This window comes from Enhydra lutris, unplaced genomic scaffold (genome assembly GCF_002288905.1).
Source record: "Enhydra lutris kenyoni isolate GAN:26980312 unplaced genomic scaffold, ASM228890v2 scaffoldscaffold6, whole genome shotgun sequence".
Classification (NCBI taxonomy): domain Eukaryota; kingdom Metazoa; phylum Chordata; class Mammalia; order Carnivora; family Mustelidae; genus Enhydra; species Enhydra lutris.
Genome location: NW_019154090.1, coordinates 27,895,641 through 27,918,722, shown reverse-complemented (window position 1 = coordinate 27,918,722; position 23,082 = coordinate 27,895,641). Strand labels below are relative to the sequence as shown.

Sequence of the window (23,082 nt, the reverse complement as noted above, 5' to 3'; positions counted from 1 at the left end):
GCCGCCGCCGCCTCCGCCGCCGCCTCCGTCTCCGCCGCCGCCGCCATGGGAGTGCAGGTGGAGACCATCTCACCCGGAGACGGTGAGTAGGCGCGCTCGGCGGGCCCGGAGTGCCCCTGCCGCCGCGCGTATCCGCTCACCGCTCCCGTCTGTCTGTCTGTCTGTCCTGTCTGTCTCCTCAGGGCGCACCTTCCCGAAGCGCGGCCAGACTTGCGTGGTGCACTACACGGGTGAGTCGGCGGGCTCGCGGGGTGGGAGGTCTCGGCTCGGGGCGGCTGGCCACGGCGGCCTTGGGGGCAAAGGCCCGGGGCGTGGTGGCGGCGGCGGGGCCCGCGTGGCCCAAGGCGGAGGCTTGGGCGGTGGCAGCGCCCCGGAGGGGACGACCTCTGGCCTGCCGAACCCGGGACGGCCTGAGCCGGCGCTTTCGCGCTTTCGGAGCAGTCCTGTGCCCACTGCACAGATGGGGAAACTGAGGCTTTGGGGAGGTGAAGTTGCTGGCGCAAGGTCACATGCTCCAGAACGGGCAGCGCCCTGGCCAGGGACCATGAGAAAGGATTTGTACCATTTCTGTGTCCCGAGTGACACCCTGCCTCCCCTTCCGGCTCTCCCTTGGATGGAGATAAGAAGGGCGAAGTAATTTCCACTCTTTGGAGCTGCTTCTTTCGAAGTCGAGATTCGTACCTCCGCCGCGGCTGGAGAAACGCCCGGGTTCCTAAGGCGCTGCTTTGGCTCAGCCTGGCCTTGGAGGAGCTAGATCCGCACGGTCTCCTTCCTCTTCTGACTTTTGAGCCACTTAGAAATCCAAGCCTCAGTGGCGGTGACGGCCCAGGCTGACTGAACGTGTAATTTAGCCTCCCCTGCCCACAACTAGGCTTTCTCCCGCCCATTTTAAAGAGAAAGAAACTGAGGCTCAGTTAGAGTAACAAACAGTAATGTAAACCAAAGGAGCCTGTAGACCTTCAGCCAGAATTAGACTTTGCCGGAATTCAGACTTCAGAGTGGATGCCTTGAGAGCATCTTTTACTCCATGCCCTTACAAGGTCCTCCTGGGTTGTATTGAGGAGGGAGGGGGGAGGTGGAGGCTGAGCAGGCGGAGACTCCGTGGCTGTGGGCTGGAGGTGGGGGGGGGGGGGATTGGTGTAGCCACAGTTGTTGATATGAATAACCTTCCCTCCCCCTCCTCCTTCCCCTTTCTCCCCCTTCCCACCCTTTCCTCTGTTCCTCCTCCCCCTTCCTCTGTTTCTTCTCCTTCCCTCCCTTTTTCTCTTTCTCCTCCTCCTCCTCCTGGGTAGTAAGCTGTGAGCAGTTAGGACCAGGCTACTGAGGGATAAGCTCCTACCCTTCTCTCCCAGATTATGGGGGGAGCCCTCTGTTAAGGGAAATGACTTTCATAGGGAAGGAAGGGAATGGCACCTAACATCTCCCTTCCCATGCCCTTTTACTTATTTGGCTGTATTATTTCTCTGGCTCTTCTCCAAGGGCAGAAATGGGGGCAGGGGGTAGAGGGAGTTAAGGACTAGAACCTTTGAAAAGGCTACCCAAGGAGGAAGTATTGAAACCCATCTTCTTAGGGAACTTTCTCATGCCTGTGAGATGAAACTGGAAAGTGCTTTTGACATTTTAAATGGCTCGCTTTGTAGGCCATGGTCAGCACCTGAGCCTAGGAGCTCTAATGGAGTAAATCTTGTCAGTTTGGTTGCTTTTGATCAGTGGGATGAAAAGAGTAAGCGTTGCCTTTTACAGTGCTGGGGTGAGTGGGCAGTTCTTTTAGTTCCCACAGCCACTTGGGGCAGACACTGGGACACGGGTGAGGAGGTGACTTCTCCCACCCCCATTTGATACGTAGCCACAGGAGGATAATTGGTTATATCTTTCTCACTCCTGAGTCTGTGCCCCTCGTCCTTGGCTTGCCCATCTTCTGGTGCTGACGGCAGGATTGGATCCATAGCCTGAACCACGTTTCACTGTGCTTTTTGGTGAAACGTCCCCACACAGCATGTCTGGAGCCTTTCCTAAGAGAACAGATGGTCGTGGGACCCAGAACACCATCAGGGCTCCCAGTGCCTCTTCAAGTCTGTGTTTTCCTTGAGGGTGGCACCCACCCACACGCTCCCAGAACAGCAGCAGGACCCTGGCATGCATTGGGACAAAAGCTTTCTTTTTCATTTCATTTTTGATAAGCTCTACAAAGGCGCCTCAGTGAGAAGCCAGCTCTGCCTCTTGCTCACAGAATAGGCTGTACTTGGGCAGGCGGCTTTGTTCTGCGGGTCTTTGCCACCAGCCTCCCAGGAAGAACCTGTTTGAGACCTGTGGGGGCGTGAGAGGAATGGGTAGGCGCTTTGAGATTTCATCTGTAGCAGCAAAGGCTTTCAAGCCTGTGGGAACAGAATTCATCTTGGGGCAACATCATGATGGGGGTGGGGGAGCACCAGAAGGACTTGAGGGTCTTCAACGGCCGGAAGCCCACTGGGCCTCAAGAACAAGAAGACATTCTCGTAACGCTCCTAGTTTTCATCCCTGTGTTTCTCTGCCTGGCTGCGTCAGTATTCCCTTGTCAGACTTCTTTCTCTCTGCCTTTTCCCAAGTGGTGGATGTTGGAAGTCCCCTGCGTGCCCTTCCACCCCCATGCCCGGTTTCTCACATTGCTTGGCTGTGTGACTCCAGTGATTACAATTCCTAGGAGGGAGAATCTGACTGACCCAGGTTTGGGTCAAACACTGTTGATCCGGCCTGCTCTGGCCTGCTGTCCACTGCTGCTGATTCCCGGGGCAGGTCCAAAGAAACAACAGTGGAAGGAAGGTAGCCAAAGTCCCTTCTCAGCCGCCGGAGGTGGGCATAGCACAGGCCGACTTTCACCACATGGAGCTTTTAAGTGCTGCTGGTGGCTGCCGGTCATAGTCTTGAGGCCACTCTCAAGGCTCCCTCTGGTGCCTTCTGTGGCCTCTAGCAGAGCACATCACGCACATGGCCTCAGAGAAAGGCCTGCCTCACCTCTCTGTGGTGCCAGAAGGGAAAGCGACAACTTTTGCTGTCCCCCGCCAAGGACCTCCTAGTAGCATGACAGGCACTGAGGTGGGAGGAAGGAGGTGGCGGCATAGCCTGCCAAGTATGTGCCTTGAGGATCAAGTGGATTTCCACAGCTCCTTCCTGGCCTCCGGTAGCTCCGTCATTGTTATTGTCAGGCTTGTCCCGACACACAGCTAGGCTTATGTCCCTATTGCTCCTGTCAGCAGGCCACATGCCTGCCATTGTCAGAGCAACCTCAAGTGGATTGAAGGAATTCTTTTTTTTATCCTCTTAAAAGATAGTTGACATTTCGCCCTTGGGATTGGGTTTAAGTTGTCAGTAGCCTGGCTTCTAAATGAGAAAAAAACAGGCGTCCCTCAGCCTCACCTCCTCAGAGGGTCCCCTTGGAGGGCGGCTGAGGGGGCCATTCTTCTGCAGCCCTGTCTCCAACCCCTTGCGTTTCTTTCACTTCTCTGTCCCCTCCCCTCTCGGCTTTATTCCACGCACACCCCGCTGCTGCGCATTTCTTGGCTGATCCGGTGTTGGGAGGAGGCTCACGCCCAGCAGAGGCTCCTCGGGCGGGTCTGGTCCCACCCCCACGCCACGGTGTCTTCAGTCAGACTGGCTGTCCTGTTCCTTTTCCTTCCTGAAGCAGGTGTTTATGGAGCAGCAGCAGCGAGCCAGGCACGGGGGCCATGGCCAGCGAACTACAGAGGCAAAGGCTAGATCTGGTGGGGCTTCCCTGGGGTGACGAGGCTGCTGGCTCTCAGGCGTGTCAGGTGGCGAGAAGCCCTGGGGAGAGGTGAAAGCAGAGTGCAGGCCTGCGGAGGGGGTGCTGCTTTTGTGAGGGTGGTTGGCAAAGGCCTCTGACAAAGTGGCATTTTAAGTGGCACACACTAGCAGTGTGCTGCCCAGGGGAAGAGTCTTCCAGACGGAGGGCCTGAGGCTGGGGCATGCTTGCTGTGCTTGGGGAACAGCAAGGAGACCGGGGTGGCTGGACTGGATGTTGGGAGAGGAAAGCGGTGGGAGAAGGGGGTGATGGTGGGGCCTTGCAGATTGCTAGAAGAGCATCGGCTTTCTCTCTGCGTGAGGCAGCAGCCGTTAGAGGGTCATGAGCTGACTTGCGTTTTCACAGGCCCCCTTCCTTCTGGCTGCTGTGTGATCATGGAACTTTTGAGGGCAGGGTGAGAAACAGGGTTCTGGTTGTATCCTGGGTGTGCGGTGTGCCAGCCTGGCCAGGAGGGAAAAGGTGGTGTTAGGTGGACAGTGAACCCCAAAGGGGATGTGAGGTTCTTTGCTGGGTTTCATATCTTGCCTCTGCCATGTAACAGATCAGGAGAGCTTGGGCAAATTGTTGCACTTGTCTCAGCTTCCATGTGCCATCCGCAAATGGGAGTAACCGCCTTCTGGGGGCGAGTACGTTCACGGGGCTGCTTGTGCCTCAGGCACAGGGTGATGTGTCCCTGCCGGTCCTTTGGCCAGCCAGCATCACCTGGGATGCCTAGAGTGGGAGAGAGGTGTCAGCACTCAGCTCCTGGAGTGGCCCAGGCTGACGCAGGACAGGGTTGGGGCCAAGCCCCAGCCTCCATTCCTTCACCCGTAGGGAAATAGGCACTGATAAGAGACACGTCTGCGTGAAGGTTCATGTTCAAACAGGCCTGCGCGTTACCTACAGAATAAAACATACTGGCTAAGAAAGTTGCAGCCGATATGCTAATTGTACCTACCGAGGGAGGTGGTTAGCGTTTGTTTCCCTTTTCTTGTTTCTTAGTGGGCACAAGAGAGCCTGGCTGTGTAAGTCGAGGTGCCGGTCCTTTTTTTTTTTAGTTGAAGCATCGCTGACGTGCATTTCATTGGTTTCAGGTGTACAGCACAGCGACTGAGCAAGTCTGTGCTTTACACTGGGTCCCCCACTGGCAGCGCTGCCGTCCGGCGGCGTCCATTCTTTTCTCCTCAAGCTTCCTGAACAAAATGGGGTTCTAACATTTTGGAAATAGATTTTGCTGTGGAAGCATTCTTTTCTCTCCTCTGGGGTTGTGATCAGCAGCATACGCAGTCACGCAGGTGTCCTGTTCTCTCCTTGCACAGGTGAGAGCGGAAGGCTCGCTTGAGCGAACTGAAGGCCCCATAGCATGTTTGTATGTGTGACTCTTACTTGTGAACTTTTCAGATGTAGAGAAAAATAAAAATCAATACCCCTGTACCCACGACCTGGATTCTCTGATGTATGGCGTTTCATCCTGTTGGGCGTTTCTGTCTTCTCACAGAGGGGACACACGTGTGCGCACAGTCTCTGGGTTGTTCATAAGTCAGTCCAGCTGCAGATGGCCGGACGCGTACCTCTGAACACTCGAGCGTGCTCTGAGAAGGAGAATATCCTCCTTACCTCCTACTGGTCCATCTAAGAAAACTTGAAATGATTTAATAGTAGCTAAAGCCAAATTCATCTTGAAACCACCCCAGATGTCGTTAAAGTGTTTATTTTTTTGTAGCCAGAATTCTTTCAAGGTTTACTCATTGCAGTTGGATATTGTGTCTGGTATACCTAGCAGAGTCCTCACACTGGTTTTCTTTCTTAATGACCCTGGGTGTTCAAAGAGAGCGGGCTTGTTACCATCTGAATGCCCACTGTCTGTCCCCTGATCTGTCCCCTGGTTTGTCCCATGGTTTGCTCCTGGTGTTGTGGGACTCCCTCCCGTGCCTGGGGACGGCTTCCATGCTTCACATGTGATGCCCGGCATGCTGTGCTGAACACCCCTGTTTGGATCTTTTCTGTAAAGGCTCCTTTTCCCCTTTGCAGGAAGCTGGCCATTTCTGGGGTTCTTGGGCCTTCTCCCTGTGCCTGGTCCTCATCTACCTTCCACCTCTGGCATTGACACCGCTGATGATTCTTGCCGGAAGACACCATTTCATTGGCATTTACAGACCAGCAGTTTTAAAATTCCTTTATACCTTCTACATTTATCAGCTGCTGTTCTGTAAAATAGGGTAAAAGCTTAATTCTTTTCCTTCAGTTATCAGATGTTAAAGTGAGAAATCTGTTTTGTCATCTTCCCCAGTGGTGACAAATGGCTCTCCCCACCCCCATCAACTTGTTTGTTTTTTGTTGTTAGTATGTTGGGGACTTATAAATTCCCTCAGGGCTTAAAATAACTGATATTCCTTATTCTTTCTAATACTCACATTGTCCCAGATTTGGCCAGTAGGAGCCCCTTTGGGCTGCCTCCAATACCTTTTTGATAGGCTCCCTTATTCCTTAATCAGTTCCTTGGTTCCCCTACTGTGGTTCTGGCCTCAGTCGTCTCTCCAGAAAGCTCTGGTTCCTTTCAGTGGGTCTCATGGACTTTTTTTATTTTTCATTAATAGCTTTATTGGATATAATTTATATACCATAAAATTTACCCATTCATCCAGAGGCTTTTTAACTTGAATGTTTTTGGTGGTTAAAAACTGATTTTGTGGGACGCCTGGCGGTAGAGGATACGACTCTTCATGTTGGTGTAGTGGTAAGCCCCATGTTGGGTGTGGAGACCTACTTAAAAACAAACTGGTTTTATGAAGTGCTGATGGGTTCATTGTAGCTGTAAACTAGGGATCACCTGTCTGCCTTGGGATTTTCTCCAAAAATAATATTGTCAACTGCTATTCCCCTGGAAAAGGCCAGGGGTATTTTGGATAACTTAGGTGTGTACCATCCAGTTCTCCCTTTGGTGCTCATGGTGATGTTTGTGTTTTATTTCTTTTTTCCTCTCATGTTCTTTTACCTACTGAAGAACTCAGCTGAGTCCTTGTATTCCTTCCCCAGCTCCCTTTAACTTTGTCATGAGGAGGAGGAGGAGGAGGAAGGGGTGGGGGATAATCCACTCCTGGGTGCTGCCGGCTCTGCTCTCACTGCCTCTTCCCCTCCCAGGAGGGAGCTCTCTGGCCCTGTGCGGAGCAGCTCCCACAGGGCCACCACTCCCTGCCACAGGCAGGCTCTTCTCTCTCACAGCATCCAGGGCGCCCCTCATTGAGTGTCCCCTGACTGACCCTTGACTAAAGTGATTCTTCAGACATGCTCACAGTGCACGCCTCTGATTGTCCAGCAGAGTGCCCGTCCCTTTCCTTTGTGGCCTTCCTTGCAGTCAGGCTGTGGACGACTGGTTGTCTCTACTCTTTCCCCAGCAGACTGCAGGCCTCAGGAGACCAGACCCACACTGGTGGTGGTCTCCAGGATCTCTGCCCCCCGCATCAGTGCCTGGCATGGAGTCACTCAGGACTCTAGCAGAGGTGAACAAAGCCCACATTCATGTTATATTTGGTATAATATTTCTGTTTCGTTTTAAGTTAGAATAAGAATGAGAATATTTATGTTTTGGACTTTGCCCCCATCACTGTGGATTTATAATATTACGTCTACTTCCTCTCACACCTACTACACACAGGCCAGCATACCAAGCCCTTCCCTCAGTCATTCAACAGATGTGTTAGGAACTGGGGAAAGCCTTGGCCTTGCCCTTGAGGTGCTTACCTTAAGGGAGTGCCTTCCCCTGTGCCTGCTTTTACAAGACAGGTGCCTTGAGCAGCCCACACCTGGGGTAGAAGTGCCACATGGTCTTGGACGTGTATGCCTCAGGCTGGGGAGGAAAGAGCTGGCTAAGTTTGTGCAAAGGCCCGGAGGGGGAAAGGGTACCTTTGGTTTTTCTGCAAGTCCTTATTGACCATCTTGTGCAAGGCACTGTTCTGAGCACCAAGAGTATAGGAATGAAGAAGACATAACACAGTCCCTGTCCTCACAGATCTTACACTGTAGTTGGAAAGACAGATAACAGGTAGATTAATAAGCAAAAATATATTGTACATAAGCTAGTAAGTGCAAAGGAGGGGGCAGGAGAAGTCTGAGATTTTAGATGGACCTCAATGAGAAACTAATACTTGAGATAAGACATGAAGGAGGTAAGGGAGTAATCCATGTGGCTCTCCCGTAAGAGCATTTTAGGCAGAGGGACCAATAGGGACAAAGGCCCTGTGGTGGGAGTAACTCTACCGGTGTCTACAGAGAACAGAAGGAAACCATGTTCTTGGAGTGGAAAGTGTGAGAGTAATCAGAGATGAAGTCAGCGGCATGCCAGTGTGGGGTGGCAGCCTCTCCAGGGCTTCTAGGCCATTTTTAGGACTTTGGATTCTATTCTGAGTAAGATAGGGGGTCATGGGAGGGTCTGAAGCAGAGGGGAGTAATAGGGTCTGACTTGTATTTTAGAAGAATGTCCTTCTAGCTGCTGTGCCAAGTTTAAACTGTAAGAGAAAGAGGGCAGAAGCAGGACCACCAGGGAGGGGATTACTATAATCCTCTGGAGCCAAGCCCCAGAACTCATGCTTTTACCCATTATACCTGATGGCTTCCCGCCTCTGCATTTTCTGGAAAACAGGAAAAAAGAAAAGCTAAAGATCATGCATATTTCTACCATTACCACATAGCCACTATTAAGTATTGTTTTCCTCTGTGGGTCTCCCCCCTGCCCCACCCCAACCCCATGACATATAATGTGGCTGTCCTTTTATTTGTATTGTGATAGAGTGGGAAATGGCAAGGTATGCCCACAAGGTCATGCATTCTGGTTTGTGTTCTGGGATCCCATGTGTTATCCTCATGGGACATCCTTTGAAAATACACTTTTGGTCACAGAATCGAAAAAGATTTAGCAAAAGGTTAGGAGCATTTCCAGGTAAGAGGTGGGATATGTTCTTGCACTCGGTTTGTGTGATGGGGAGAAAGAAGCGGGCTCCCTCTTTGGGTAGGCACTTGACCCCTGATCATACCACGTGCATGGGGTTCTCAGAACTCCCAATTGAGGAAGGTTGCCCAGGGAATGCAACCACAGAGGCCAGGAAATGGAGCATAAACATAAGCTTTGGATATGTATGTCTTAGCTCCCGCAGGGTGGAAAATCTCTTTCCAGGTCATCATGACGGGGACAAATGGATAGCTGATCATAAAAGTGACATGGCTTCTCTAAACATTTTATTTCATTTTATTTCAAATCCAATCATGAATCACTTGCTAAAGGCCATGTCTTTCTTGTAGGATGGCTCTTCTCATAGCGTTTCCTATCAGAGTTCTTGCAAAAATCTAATTTTATATTCTTTTAAAGTCAAGACGGTAAGGACTATTATGAGGTCATATCAGTGCCAAACCATTCTGGGTGTTTTTTGTTTTTTGTTTGTTTTTTTAAGATTTACTTACTTATTTATTTATTTATTTATTTTAGAGACAGCGGAGGGTGGGGCAGAGGGTGAGAGAGAGAAAAATCCTCAAGTAGATACCCTGCTGAGCGAGAAGCCCAGCGTGGGGCTCAGTCCCAGGACTCTAAGACCATGACCTGAGCCGAAATCAAGTCAGACTCTCAACCAGCAGAGCCACCCGGGTGCCCCAAAAAAGATTTCTTTCTTCAAACATACATTAGTCTCATTGACACACATTTATTCATTAGCAGTATTTTTTGTGACTTGCCTTTGTTGAGTCTTTCCAAAGGGCCAGCTAGGACCACTCTTTTCTCTGTTTACACTCCTACTTCATTCCTTTGCATACTATTTCTGTTTCTGTACTCAGTAAGTATAACTGACATAAATGAGTCTGAGAGTAAACATAGCTGACCAGCCCTTGGTAAGGATACAGTACACACAGGTAAGAAGAATCAGGGGGTACTGGAGACAGGACTGAAGGCTCATTTGCTGGGCTGGAGCTGTGCAGGCTGTGGTTTGTAGGAGTCTTTGGCGAGGCAGTTGGGTGAAAGGTTGAGGGAGCTTCTGTATATAATAAGGAGGAAGGGAAACAGCCCGGCCTGGGTCACTATGCCCATTAGCACCTGGGTCAGCACATCCATTTGGGAGTGTTCCAAGTGGCTTAAAGTGTAAATCTTCAGAAAGATCGGGGACTTTCACTTTGGTTCCCCCTCCTCCATTCAACCATTGTACTTAAGAAAATACCTGTTGAGTGGAAAGCAGAAGTCCTTTCTCCTCCTTTCAGCTGTAAATAGTAAAAGCTTTGGCAAGTTTAGAGTGTGGGATGTTCTGTTTTGTTGTTGTCATTGTTGGATTTAGGTTTGGGCTTTTTGTCTTTAAGATTCTTGGTAGCTTGAACCCTGTAAAATGCTGCTTGTGAAAACCACCTGCAGAGATTCCATCAGCAACTGAAAACCACAGCATGAGTCAGAAACTGGAGGTGCAGCAGATGCAGGTGTGAAGCCCTCAGGACAGGTCCATCTGTGGTCTCCCTCCCTACGCTGGAGAGGGAACGGGGCTCTCTGCCTTCCATGATGCGCTGTTGCATTCTTAGTGAAATCATAACCCCGTAGTCCTCTTCAATCTCCAGAACCTGCCTTTGGGTCTTCACCACTACTGTGACTTGGACCAAGTACCAGGAGCATAGGCCATGGGTGCTTTGCTCAGCATCCCCTGGCTAGGTCTGCCTTTGCTGGTTCCTTCTGAGCGAGCAGGAAGGAGTAGGCTACTGTGGGGGAGGTGAACTTGAGATTCTTCTCCACATTTTTTTTTTTTTTTTTTTGCTCCCTCTCCGAGGATTGGAGTCTGATTCTTCCCCAGAAGAACAGCTGAATTATTGGGGAGGCAACTCAGAGGAAGGTGACATCCATGGTCTCACCACCAGAGGCTGCTTCACAGTCCCTCGCGCAACCATAGCTTATGGTCCTTGTGCTTTTAGCTAGAGGCCCTCAAGTTTTCACATTTTTTTCCTCACTGATTAGTCATTTAAAGGTGCTGAAAATGAAAACTGTCAGCCTGGGATTACCCCTCCGATTCTTCCTACCACACGGAAGAGGTCTAAATATGGAAGCCTCGTGCTGTCCTGCTGGTTCTTACAAGTCGTGCAAGCAAAGCCCATCTCAAAGTGGGCACGAGTGCCGCCAGCACGGCGGGGGCTGGGGTTGAGGTGACTGCTGCAGGGACGCAGGACTCTGAGGCCCGCTCTCTGGCCTCAAGCTGTGTTCAGTCAGGAGAGACAAAAAAGTCATTTTCAAAATGGAGAATACAGAGCGGTCCCAGGCAGTCTGTGGGTCATGAGGCCCAGGTTTGCGTGTGGTCAGAAATGAAATCCATCAGTGCCGCTGACAGAGGGCCACGCTGGTGATGGGTTTTGCTAAGAGTGGCCTCCGGAGCTCGGAGTGTCAGCTGTCGTGTCTGAACTGTAACCTCAGTTGCCTTCTCTCATCAGAGCGTGCTTTCTCGAGGAAATGATGGCACTAGCTTGGCAGGTGGTTTTGCTGTTCAAGGGCTCCAGGTCTTGGCACACAGATGTCTGGAGTTGAAGTGGGAGCCGCGGCTGAGACTTGACGGGCCACCTGCTTCGCTTGCTCCCTCGCTTTACAGAGGAAGCACCTCACCGCCCACTGCCGGGTTGGCTGCAGGAGGTAAACACGTGTAGGATTTTAGTGAATCTCACTTTTTTTACTTTTTTCTCTTTAAAAACAAAAACAAAAACCCAGTTTTGTAGAGGCATAATTGACATCCAATAGCCTGCTTATATTTAATGGTACAATTTCCTAAGTTTTGATATGTGTCTTTGCCATTCTTTGAAACCTCCTCTTTCCATCCTCCGCAACCCCTGGCCGGCTTTTCTCTCAGCAGAGTTTGTGTTTTCTAAAAGCTTGTATACGTGGAATTGTACAGTGTATAGACCTGTGTCTGGCTGCTTCTGCTCAGCATAATTATTTTGAGATTCTTAGGTCGTTCTGTGTTATCAGTAGTTCGTTCTTTCTCACTGCTGAATAGTTTCCTGTTGTATGGGTGTACTTGTTTATACGTTCACCAGCTGGCACATGTTTGGGTTGGTCCAGTTTTGGCTATTCCAAGTGAGTTTGCTGTGAACATCTCTATGTAAGTCTTTGTATGGCTGTCATTTCTCCTGGGTCTTTATCCAGGATAAATGGAACGGCCAGGTCATATGGAAGGTATTTGTTTAACTTAGGTGGCCAACCTGTTTCCCAGAGCGGCCGTTCCATTTTATAGTCCTGTCGGCAGCGTGTCAGAACTCCAGTTCCTCCACACATCCTCACGGAGCGTGATATGCTCGGTCTTTTCAGTTGTACTCATTCTCGTAAGTAGTGGTCGTATCGCCTAGTGGTTTCATACACGTTTTTATCATGACTAGTCCTGTCGAGCATCTTCTCGTCATGTGCTTACTTGCCACTTGGCTATTTTTTTCAGTGAAGTATCTGTTCACATCTCTTGCCCTTTTTAAATTGAGCTATTTGTTTCCTTGTTGTAGAGTTTTGCGAGCTCTTCCTATATTCTGGACACAAATTCTTTATCAGATAGGTGCTTTTGCAAAGATTTTCTCCCAGTCTATGCCCCGAGTTTTCATTCTCTTTTTTTTTTTTTTTAATTTTATTTTTTATAAACATATATTTTATCCCCAGGGGTACAGGTCTGTGAATCGCCAGGTTTACACACTTCACAGCACTCACCATAGCACATACCCTCCCCAATGTCCATAACCCCCCCCCCCCTCTCCCAACCCCCCTCCCCCCATCAACCCTCAGTTTGTTTTGTGAGATTAAGAGTCACTTATGGTTTGTCTCCCTCCCAATCCCATCTTGTTTCATTTACTCTTCCCCTACCCCCTTAACCCCCCATGTTGCATCTCCTCTCCCTCATATCAGGGAGATCATATGATAGTTGTCTTTCTCCGATTGACTTATTTCACTAAGCATGATACCCTCTAGTTCCATCCACGTCGTCGCAAATGGCAAGATTTCATTTCTTTTGATGGCTGCATAGTATTCCATTGTGTATATATACCACATCTTCTTTATCCATTCGTCTGTTGATGGACATCTAGGTTCTTTCCATAGTTTGGCTATTGTAGACATTGCTGCTATAAACATTCGGGTGCACGTGCCCCTGAGTTTTCATTCTCTTAAAAGTATCTTTCAGGGGCGCCTGGGTGGCTCAGTGGGTTAAAGCCTCTGCCTTCGGCTCCGGTCATGGTCTCAGGGTCCTGGGATCAAGCCCCACATCGAGCCCCGCGTCGGGCTCTCGGCTCAGCAGGGCGCCATGCTTCCCTCTCTCTCTGCCTGCCTCTCTGCCTGCTTGTGATCTCTCTCTGTCAAATAAATAAAAAATCTTTAAAAAAAAAAAAAGTATCTTTCAAAGTGCTGAAGTTGTTAGCTTTGATGAAGTTCAGTTGATCCTTTTACGGATTGTGCTTTCTTGTCTCATATCAGAGAAGTCTTTGCCTGACCCACAGTCACAGACATTATTTCCCTGTGTTTTCTTCTAGAAGTTTTATAGGTTTATGTTTATGTTTAGGTCTGTTACCCGTTTTGGGTTGGTATTTGATGATGATGCGAAGTGCAGGTCCAAGGTTTTACTTTCGGCCTGTGGGTATCCAGTTGTTGCAGCCCAATGTAGTTGTCATGTCTGCAAGTTTGGTCTGACTCCTTTCTGTCCTTCCCTCTCTGTCAGTTTCAGGGTGGTTTCAGTTGATTGATTAGCCTCCTCATTTTGGGTCGTGTTTTCCCTCCTGTTTGCATGCTTGGTAATTTTGGGTGCTTGACATTGTGAATTTTACCTTTTGGGGTGCTGGATATTTTTATTCCTATAAATCTTCTTGAGCTTTGTAATTGGAAGCACATAAGTTACTTGGAAACAGTTTGATCCTTTTGGGTCTTTTATGATTTGTTAGGTGGGTCTGGAGCAGTGTTCAGTTTGGGGCTGATTAGTCCCCACTGCTGAGATGAGATCTTCTGGGTGTCCTACCCAGTGCCTCATAAACCAGGATTTTCTCCAGTCTGCCTGGTTGGAACAGTCACTGATCCCAGCTCTGTTTAAGCACTGGGTACTGTTCTAATTTTGGATAGTTCTTTTCCTGGCCTTAAGTAGTTTCCTCAGACACATGTGCTGATTAGTATTCTGTTAAATACTCAAGAGGGACCTTCTGCACATCTCCGGGGATTTCACTCTACACCTCTGTCCTTCCTGGTTTGTGTCCTTTGGACTCCAGATCCCTTGAGCTCCGTCCAGGTCCCTCTCCCTGGAAACACCCAAGGGTGTAAGCTGGGCGGTCCTCCGGCTGGCCTTGTTAGTTTCCCCTCAGGGATGGCTCTCCTTTACTGCTGTGACCAATGTCTCAGAAACCATGTTTTAGCTGTGGTGGGTGTTGCTTCTCTGTCTCTTCACTCTCTTTTTATGGAAGTGTTTTTGTTTTGTGTTTTATTTGGTGCTTTTTTGTTTTTTTGTTTTGCCAGAGCCAGGCCCCACTATGCACTGACTCTGACCTTGGGCAGGTTAACTAAGCCTTGGAATTGGTTTCCTTATTTTTGTTTTAAGCAGGCTTGGGTGCGTGGCTGGAAGGGCTTTCTGCCTGGTCAGAGAAAGGATTCTCAGACTCCGGACTGCTCATGGCCTACTCTCACCCTTAATGCAGGATTCGAGAAGGTCAGGTTCAGTGTATGCAGTAGAGCTCGTAGGGGAGGGACTACTGTGAGAGTTGTGGAGGGCGGATACCTGTTTTTCTCCCAGCTGCTCGTTTATAGAAAACTACTCAGGTGCTGCCATTTGTCATTTCTTTCATCAGGTCATGATTGTGTTCGGGTAAAGAGATGAGCTCCATGTACACTGGCCAGCTTGCTAGTTGTGGGGCACCAGTTCCTGGCTCTGCACTGACTTGGCAGGGGTGGATCCCCGCCCTCCTGGCTACCTCTCAGGCCTCGGCCCCCAGCTCCAGACTTCAGGCGGCGTCAGCACCCACTCTGCTCAGGACATCTGTCTGCCTTCCTGTTCTGTTAGGACAGCAGTTCCCGTCCCCGCCACTGCCCATTTCCTATTTTGTCAAAGTTCAGCTCTTCTGGCGGCTCTGATAAAGCTCTCAGTTGATCTATGCTTCCCCATCCCACTTGCAAGTTTGACGTTGTTTTTCACGTTAGGGTTTATGTTAGGATTTCCCTCCTCCTCTAAAAACATCCGAACACAACAGAATTCTGTGTTTTGCTGGGTCTTCCGAGTGATACTTAGAACCATCGTGGGCTCTCACCCTCTGCCTCCAGGGAAATCTGCTTTGTGTTAGTTGTAGGTGGACACCTGGCTTACCCCTTCCAGTGTGGGACGGTGGTTTGGCAGTTCAGGACCTCAGTGGCGGCTGTGACTGGCTGACTCTGGCTTCCAGAGAAGCCACCACGACAGTCCTTTTTCAGCGAGGAGTGGCAGGAATCTGTTCTCTCGTGGCACTCACCATCTGGCATCTCCATCTCTGGAAGTCCCCCTTTCGGTGCTTTGTCTGGCTCCTGGGACACTGGAGAAGTCGGACGAACATGGCTGTTGGATTTATAGTCTGGCTTCACTACTCGGCAGGTTGCTTCACTTCCCTCCGCCTCACTTCCTTCTGTGAAATGGGGACAGGGCTGGGGGAGGACTGAGTAGGTTCATGTACGGAAAGTCCCTGACTCTGAGTGGCAGCCCGGCCCACAGTTCTGCTGGAGTTGTTGGGAGTTCCCCGCAGAGAGACTTTCAGTGTCTTTTCTGTTGTCCCTTCCCTGATTCTCTGACACCAGCTGGCGTCCGAACGTCCAAACCGTTCAGTTCAGTTCTGACACTCCCCACGTTTCTGTAAAAGGGGATGGGTGAACTGAGGAGGGCCTGTTGCTTCTGGGCCGCGTGTGATTGCCAGCCGCTGCGTGTGCCTAAAGGGCCCACAGTTGTTCTTGGCCTGGGAGCGTGCTGGAAATCGACATCGGGAGCGTGCACGCTTGCCCATTCTCACACCAGGGCCGACAGCTGCCCGCCTCTGGTGGTCAGCCTACTGCCTGGAGTCGGGCAGAACACTCACAGCCCCGGGGTAGAGGGACTATCCCGCTCTGTGGAGGGCCACTGAGGACACAGGAAATCCTCCCTGGACGCCGCATTTCCTCCTCAGGCCTCCAGCAGCCCTGCTAGGCCTTCAGCGCCAGCATCCAGGATGGGCGCTCTGCTGCCGGCTTCTGACTCGCCTCACGTCATCACTCCTTGTTGCTCATGTTACAACTGCCCTTTTTCACAGGGATGCTTGAAGATGGAAAGAAATTTGATTCCTCCCGGGACAGAAACAAGCCCTTTAAGTTTATGCTAGGCAAGCAGGAGGTGATCCGAGGCTGGGAAGAAGGGGTTGCCCAGGTATGCTCTCATTTGTTTGTTTTCTTTCCTGGTGTCTGCCTTTTAAATGATGCTTGTGGGTAGGACGTTCATTCAGTTCAGAAACAAACAAAAATAAAAGGTGCGAGTGGAAATTTTCACTTCCATCTCACCCCGTCTTGCCAGTCCCCTTACCCCCAGCAACTCATGGTATTTTTTTTTTTTTTTTTTTTGGTAGAGTTTCCTTAAGCATTCTACGAAAGCATACTTTTCCCCTTTTTTTGCTGTAGTCTCACACAGTGTTATACACTTTGCGTTTTCATTTAATCTTTCACACTTTATATATCCGGACATAAGAGGAGGACGCTCTCCTCCCACACGCCCTTAGGTGGGCGTGTTTTATTTGTTTCATCGGTACAGTACCCTGTTGATGGTCAGTTCCAGTATTTTGCTATTATAAACAGTGCTGCAGTGATGAGTCTCATGTGGACTGAATTTTACATTTGTGTACGTCTTGCCACAGGCGGGTTCTCAGAAGGAGGGGTGAGCGGGTCACTAGCTATGTGCACTGTGTTTTGACATACTGTCCAGTCGCTATCCCTAGGGATGACCCCGAGCTGCCACCAGTGGGTGGGTTGTGAGGGTGTTTGTCTCCTCCCAGCCCCGCCAGCAGCGTCTTGTTCAACTTTTGGATTCAGGACAATACAGTGAGGGGAAAATGTTACCTTGATGTGGTCTTAACTTGCGTTTGTCTAATTGCTGGCCATGCTGTGTCAGACCCCTTCTGAGAGCTCATGCTCATGGAGAGAGGCATTTTGTTTGTCTTGCGTCTGTTTCCTCAGCCCTTCCTCCCCATGTGTGTAACCAGGTTTTGTTCTGCCAACACAACAGAATTCCCAGTGGACAACAGGGGACCCAGGGGTGCCAAATTCCAGTTGGGTTCCAGCCTTCCATCAAGCCCAGGAGGCTTTCTCCTGGCACCGACCAGGTTCCGGCATCCTGAGACGCGGGGCTTTAGAGTCAGCCCTGTGTGAGGGGCCATCAGTCTGTTTCCCTCCCACTGAAGAGAACTGAGGGGTAACTGAAGTAGAGAGAAAGAGGTCTGTCTTTCTCATTTCCAGAATACACATTGCTCTGCTTCCTCTAGAAACCATCACCGATTTATCTCCCAGTGACCTGCTCAACTTGCAGAAACTTTAAGCCATCCCACTCCCAAGTGTCTAGATTTCCGTTCCTGCAGGGGAGAGGGTTGGCAGTACAAGAACGAGAGGATCTTTGTGGTTCACTTCCCTGTGGAAACCTCTGTCCCCGCCGCCTGCGTCTGGCTGGCTCTGGGTCTGTAGCCCATCCCCCACGACCATGCCAACCATTGTCCACACCATAGCCATCTTCTGTGGCGCTTCCGACACTGGAACAATAACTGTGTTGTGTTCCAAGAGATCTGGTGGCCACCGAGATAGTGTTATCAGCCTATTTTACATCCCAGGCTTGGCGAGGCCTGACCGGGTGTTGGGGAGATGCCCAGTCTACCCCTGGACCCAGTGTGCTTGGGGGTCAGTCCCAGGCCTGTCACTTGGGAGAAGTCTGGGTGGTCTGAGACCTGCATAGAGCACTCCACAGGAAACTCCACAGGATATTTCTTTGAGTGAGTTAAAATCACAGGAAGAAGGGGGTTTGTCTTGTGCCCCTTTTCCCTTTCTTTTGATATCGTTGTTGTTTTGCTCTTACGTGTTTACAGGTGCGTGGTCCTGCCACAGGTGCTGTTTGGGCAGCTTGCTTCTTTCTCCTCTGTGTCTTTGCCTTCTTTCCATGTTAGTGCACTTAAGACTGCAGTGTTGTTTCTAGTGGCTGACCCATGGTGCAGATGGGCCTGTGAAATTGCTGGGTAAAAGGACATGACTGTTTTGAATTTCATTAGATTAAGCCATATGCTTTTAACTGCCCTACCACCCTGGTCCAGTGTGTCCTGGTTTCTGAAAGGAGATGTGGGGAGCACAGGTTCTAAGTCACATCATGTTCTGAGCATAGCCTGTGGCTCCGTCTTAGCCGCTGTCTCCGGGGCCAGGTCAGGGGGCCAGGTCAGAGAGTCAGGAGCACACAGCAGGAGGCTGAGCAGAGAGTGCTGGAAGGACAGACACACAGCAGAGTGCCTGCTCACCATTCAGAAAATACATATGGTGGGGCGCCTGAGTGGCTCAGTGGGTTAAGCCGCTGCCTTCGGCTCAGGTCGTGATCTCAGGGTCCTGGGATCGAGTCCCGCATCGGGCTCTCTGCTTGGTGGGGAGCCTGCTTCCCTCCCTCTCTCTGCCTGCCTCTCTGTCTGCTTGTGATCTCTCTCTGTCAAATAAATAAATAAAATCTTTAAAAAAAAAAAATACATATGGAAACGTATTTATATATTTGATTAGGAAATGAAAAAGCACAAATGTATTTTTTTTTAAAGATTTTATTTATTCAAGAGCATTAGTGGGGAAGAGAGGGAGAAGCAGACTCCCCGCTGAGCAGGGAGCCCCATATGGGGCTTGATCCCAGGACCCTGAGATCATGACATGAGCTGAAGCCGATGCCCAACCGACGGAGCCACCCAGGAGCCCCACTACAAATGGGATTTTAAAAGTCAAGTATTTCCCTCCACCCTGGCCACTGTACTCTATTCTCCCCATGGAAAAATGCTGGAATTGTGTCCTTCCAAAGGTGTTTTCTGTTTATATAGGCCAGGTGCAAATATATAAATGTTTCCCTCTTTTTCATACAAATGGTAGCCTACTGTACATGATACTTTGTAGAATCTGTCTTTTTTAAGTTTTTCTGTATGAGCATAAGTATAAAATATGGAAAGTACAGAAGAGTAGACTACCCCAAATGCTGCTTTCTGTGTATATGTTTTCTTTTAAAGCGGAGTTTTGGTCAAAGTACTCCTTTTTTAAGAGCATGGATGCCACTTAACACGTGCTCTGAGTGACAGACTGCTGAAGGCCTGAGTGGTGGCACTGGCACAGTACGGCTGCCTGGGGTCAGGTCAGGGAGGCCTGTGCAGGAAGGTGCGTGTCATCGGGCTTGGGCCCTGCAGAGCCAGATGCAGGGATTGTGCAGCCTGATGGCCAGCCTCCGTGTTCTGCGCTGGGAGGTGCCCAGCCCCCAGACCAGCCACACAGTCACTGGCATGTCTGAGTCCTGGGACGCTGGCTAAAGGACACCCCAATAAGCAGCCGTGCTTCTTACAGAGACAGTTGGGGAGTGTGTCCGCTTGAGTCTTTCTTTTTATTTTCACAGATGAGTGTGGGTCAGAGAGCCAAACTGACCATCTCCCCAGACTACGCCTACGGTGCTACTGGGCACCCAGGCATCATCCCGCCAAATGCCACTCTCGTCTTTGACGTGGAGCTTCTGAAACTGGAATGACAGGAGTGACCTCCTTCATGAGCTCCCCATTCTTGGGTAAGGCAGTGAATGTGAAGGGTCTCTTCCTACCTTTGTACCTCCCATGTTACACCCAGTGCTTGGTGGGTAGCAGAACCAAAAATGCCATGGGTTTTCTTCCCCCCTACATTCTTGCTTAATTGGGTAGCCTTTCAGTTTGAGTTATTAGTGTATACCTTGAATGTAAAAGTTGGTCACGCTATGGAAAGGGATGGCGTATGGTCTCCAAAAAACTCATTGGGATGGGGCAGCTGATGGTAGCCGTTTAAATGAAGGATGTTTTATATTTAACTTAGAAACTAAAACGGAGTTGGGAACCGGAACCGTGGCCGAATTTATAATGGCAGCGTTTTAGTTCTTTAGAAGGAAGGCTGTTGAGGACTGCCTGCTGTGACGTAGTGCATGCAGCCCCCTCACCATGTAGAGCGAGGCCACTGCCTGAGGGGGTGTGAGAGAGGCACTGTCACCTGGGCCGGCTGCCTTGGGGCCACGCCCAGGACACTGGAGCACAGAGGCCCACTTGCTGTCTGTGGCTGGAAGAGTGAGGCGGGGGGGGGGGGGCGCTTGTGAAGTATAGAGGTGCCCTCAGTCCTAAGAAGAGATCTGAGGGGTTGCTCAGCCTTCCTGTGTAACAGGTGAGGGACCTGAGGTCACTCGAGGTCACTTCCAGGCAGTGGTGGACTAGGACTGGAACCCCTCTCCTGCTTCCCCTTCCTGGACTTGTTTTCCGTCCTTTTACCCTCCTCTCTAGGAAGCCAAACTCAGTGGCTTAATGGCTCATAACTTTTCGTGTGTGTATCAGTATCATAAAACACATGAATGCTGCCATCTTCTTTCCACTTGGCCCCAGACCTCTAGGTTTGCCCCCCTCCTGGCCCTGGAACCAGAGGACCACAACCAGGGGCTGGGTGAGAACGCTTTTGTTTGAAAACGGTGACAAGTGGCCGCTGGCCTGTCTCTTATAGTCTAACCTTGTGCTGCTACGGACTTCTTTAAATACAAGGGCTTTTTAAATTCTTAGCTGTTTTTTCTCTCTCTGATTTGAACCGTATATACCTGGGTCAGGTTTGATGACCCTGGCTTCTCTGCTTGTCATTCTCACCAAGAGGGACCTCTTGACATTTTACAGAGCCTCTGTCTGCCCAAAGGTCTACACCTAGTCCAAACCCTCTTTCCTGTTCTTTGAGAGCTGAATCCTCTGGACATAAAACTATTTGAAGGGAGCCTTGGAATTATGCTGATTTGGGTACAGGCATTCTGTAAATCTGATAGGATGAATGGAGGAGAAGGCAGGGAGAGAGGGCTACAAGTCACCCTGGCCAAAGCCTCCCCCCACATCGCCAAAGAACATCTCAGAGCTTCTTGCACAGGTCTTAAGAGAAAGTCCAAGGCCAGACCTAGAAAGTCGTAGGTTTGAATAAATGAATAAAGAGCACAGACGCTTTCTAAATCTCTTCAACCTGAGGGATGTACCAACTTAGTGCCACACACACAGAAGTCACGCAGGAAGACTGAGTTCAAAGACTGCTGATGGCCGGGCCACACCTGGGACCAGTTAACCACAACCACTGGGAGTGGGAGCCCAGCAGGACATGCTTTTAAAGCCCCCAAGTGATTCCTATGTGCAGCCACGTTGGGAGACCCAGTGATAATGGGGAACTGGACCGTCACTGCTCTCCTCAGCAAGGTAGACGGCACCTTAGCTTAAAAAAGGAGACTGCTTTGGGAAGCCAGCCCAAGCCCAGCAGGCTCTCCCTAGCTGGAACGGAGGTGGCTTGTTCCGGGTGAGACCTTGCAGCTCCCTGGACTTGGAATGGCTGACGTCCCATGCCTGTCCCCAGCGTGTATACAGAGCACTGTGTTGCTGGACCTGATGGATTTTCTGTTCCCAACAGATGTGCCGCGGAGGGATGTGGCGCCCTCAGACGTGCATATGCGAACCCGGACGGAGCTTTTCCTGATGTTCCACTACACTCTTTGTCTAAACATCGACCCCGACTGAATGTGTTCTGTCACCTGGCTTTGCTCTTTCCCTTTTTCCTCGTATGTGTGTTGACCTAAACTATATGCCATAAACCTCAAGTTACTCATTTTATTTTGTTTTGTTTTGGGGTGAAGGTTCAGTTTCAATCTTTTGGATCTAGGTTTCCACTTAAGTATTAGTCAAGTATTAACAGCACAAGTAATGGGTTAACTTTAGAATAGGAATTGGTGTCGGGGTGGGGGGGAATGCAAGAATCTTTATTTTATTTTATTTTTTTTTGGATGAAATTGTTATCTATTATATATTAAACATTCTTGCTGCTGCGCTGCAAAGCCATAGCAGATTTGAGGCGCTGTCGAGGGCCGAATTACTCTCCCAGTTGAGAGATGTCCTTGGGTTGTATTAAAAGCCCAACCTAAAACTGAAGTGGTGGCGGGGGGGAGAGCTTTTGCCTCCACTGCCCCGCCCCAGCCTCCCCTTAAACCTTCTGCCTTTTGAAAGCAAATCGTTCTCACTGCGATGTTGGACACTACAGGTATCTGTCCCCAGGCCAGCAGGGACCTCTGAAGCCTTCTTCGTGGCCTGGCTTTTATTTTATTATTTTTTTCTCTCCCCATCCTGTGGTTTTTCTAATGGATATTCAGGACTTTTGTAATCTCATAGCTGTCCAAGCTCCACTTCCCAAATTTTAAGAACTTTAATCGAAAGTTTAAATTGAAGGTGCTGTTTGTAGACACTTAACACCCGATGAAAGCCCAGCCATCATGACAAACCCTTGAGTGTTGTCTTGAGAAAATGATGCTGGTCATCACAGCTTCAGCATCTTCTGGTTTTTGATGTTCGGCTCCCCCTGCTGATAATCAGAGTTTCCTGGCTTCTCCTCCTCCCCCTCTCACCCCTTTGCTGTCCTGTGTAGTGATTTGGTGAGAGAAATTATTGCTGCCTACCCCCCTTCCCCCACCTCCCCACACTACGTATGAGTTTCAAGTTTTATTATTGCAATAAAAGTGCTTTATGCTGGCTTTTCTCAGCCCCGTGTGATCGTGATTACTTTCAGGTGCCCCCCCCCCCGGGGCCATTTGGTATAGGGGGGTGGGGTAGGGGCTGTGTCAGTGGGGATGTCGTGTTGGAGATTGGGGCTTGGCAAAAGAACTGTAGCAGGAACGTCCTTCCCTATGAGCCCTTCTGCGGGGTCGGGGTGAGAGGGGGGGTTTGCATCTTCTCTGGTGGAGGAGCTATCAGGCCCGCCCCCCACTCCCCATCATCAGATGTTTTTTAAATGTGTGTTCTGGGTAGAGCATTCTGCTGGGTTCTCTGGAGTTAGCAAGAAGTGGGAGATGCAACCGGCTCTCAAGAAATGAGCCACTACCCGGTTGGAGATGTGCTGCAGCAAACTGATAGAGGATTACGCAGGGAAGATGGGGGTTTTGAATTGGTGTTCCTTGGTGCCATTGGTGTAGAAGTTCTTTGTCATGTGGGCAGGCTAGTTAGTTCCGGTAGCTTCTCTGGCCCCCACCCTGTGTGTGCTGGTAATACTCCCCTCCTTCCTTGTGATGGAGATGGTCAGTAGT

At 50.0% G+C, this 23,082-nt stretch overlaps 1 protein-coding gene across 1 annotated transcript; it reads left to right on the top strand.

The window, feature by feature from the left end:
- LOC111141449 (FK506 binding protein 1A) lies at nucleotides 1-22,541 on the top strand. Its single transcript, XM_022494014.1, has 5 exons — nucleotides 1-82; nucleotides 183-230; nucleotides 16,037-16,149; nucleotides 19,381-19,545; nucleotides 21,423-22,541. Exons 1-4 carry the CDS (start codon nucleotides 46-48, stop codon nucleotides 19,507-19,509), a joined length of 327 nt encoding a protein of 108 aa, XP_022349722.1. The 5' UTR covers nucleotides 1-45; the 3' UTR covers nucleotides 19,510-19,545; nucleotides 21,423-22,541.
- Nucleotides 22,542-23,082: the final 541 nt, after the last annotated feature.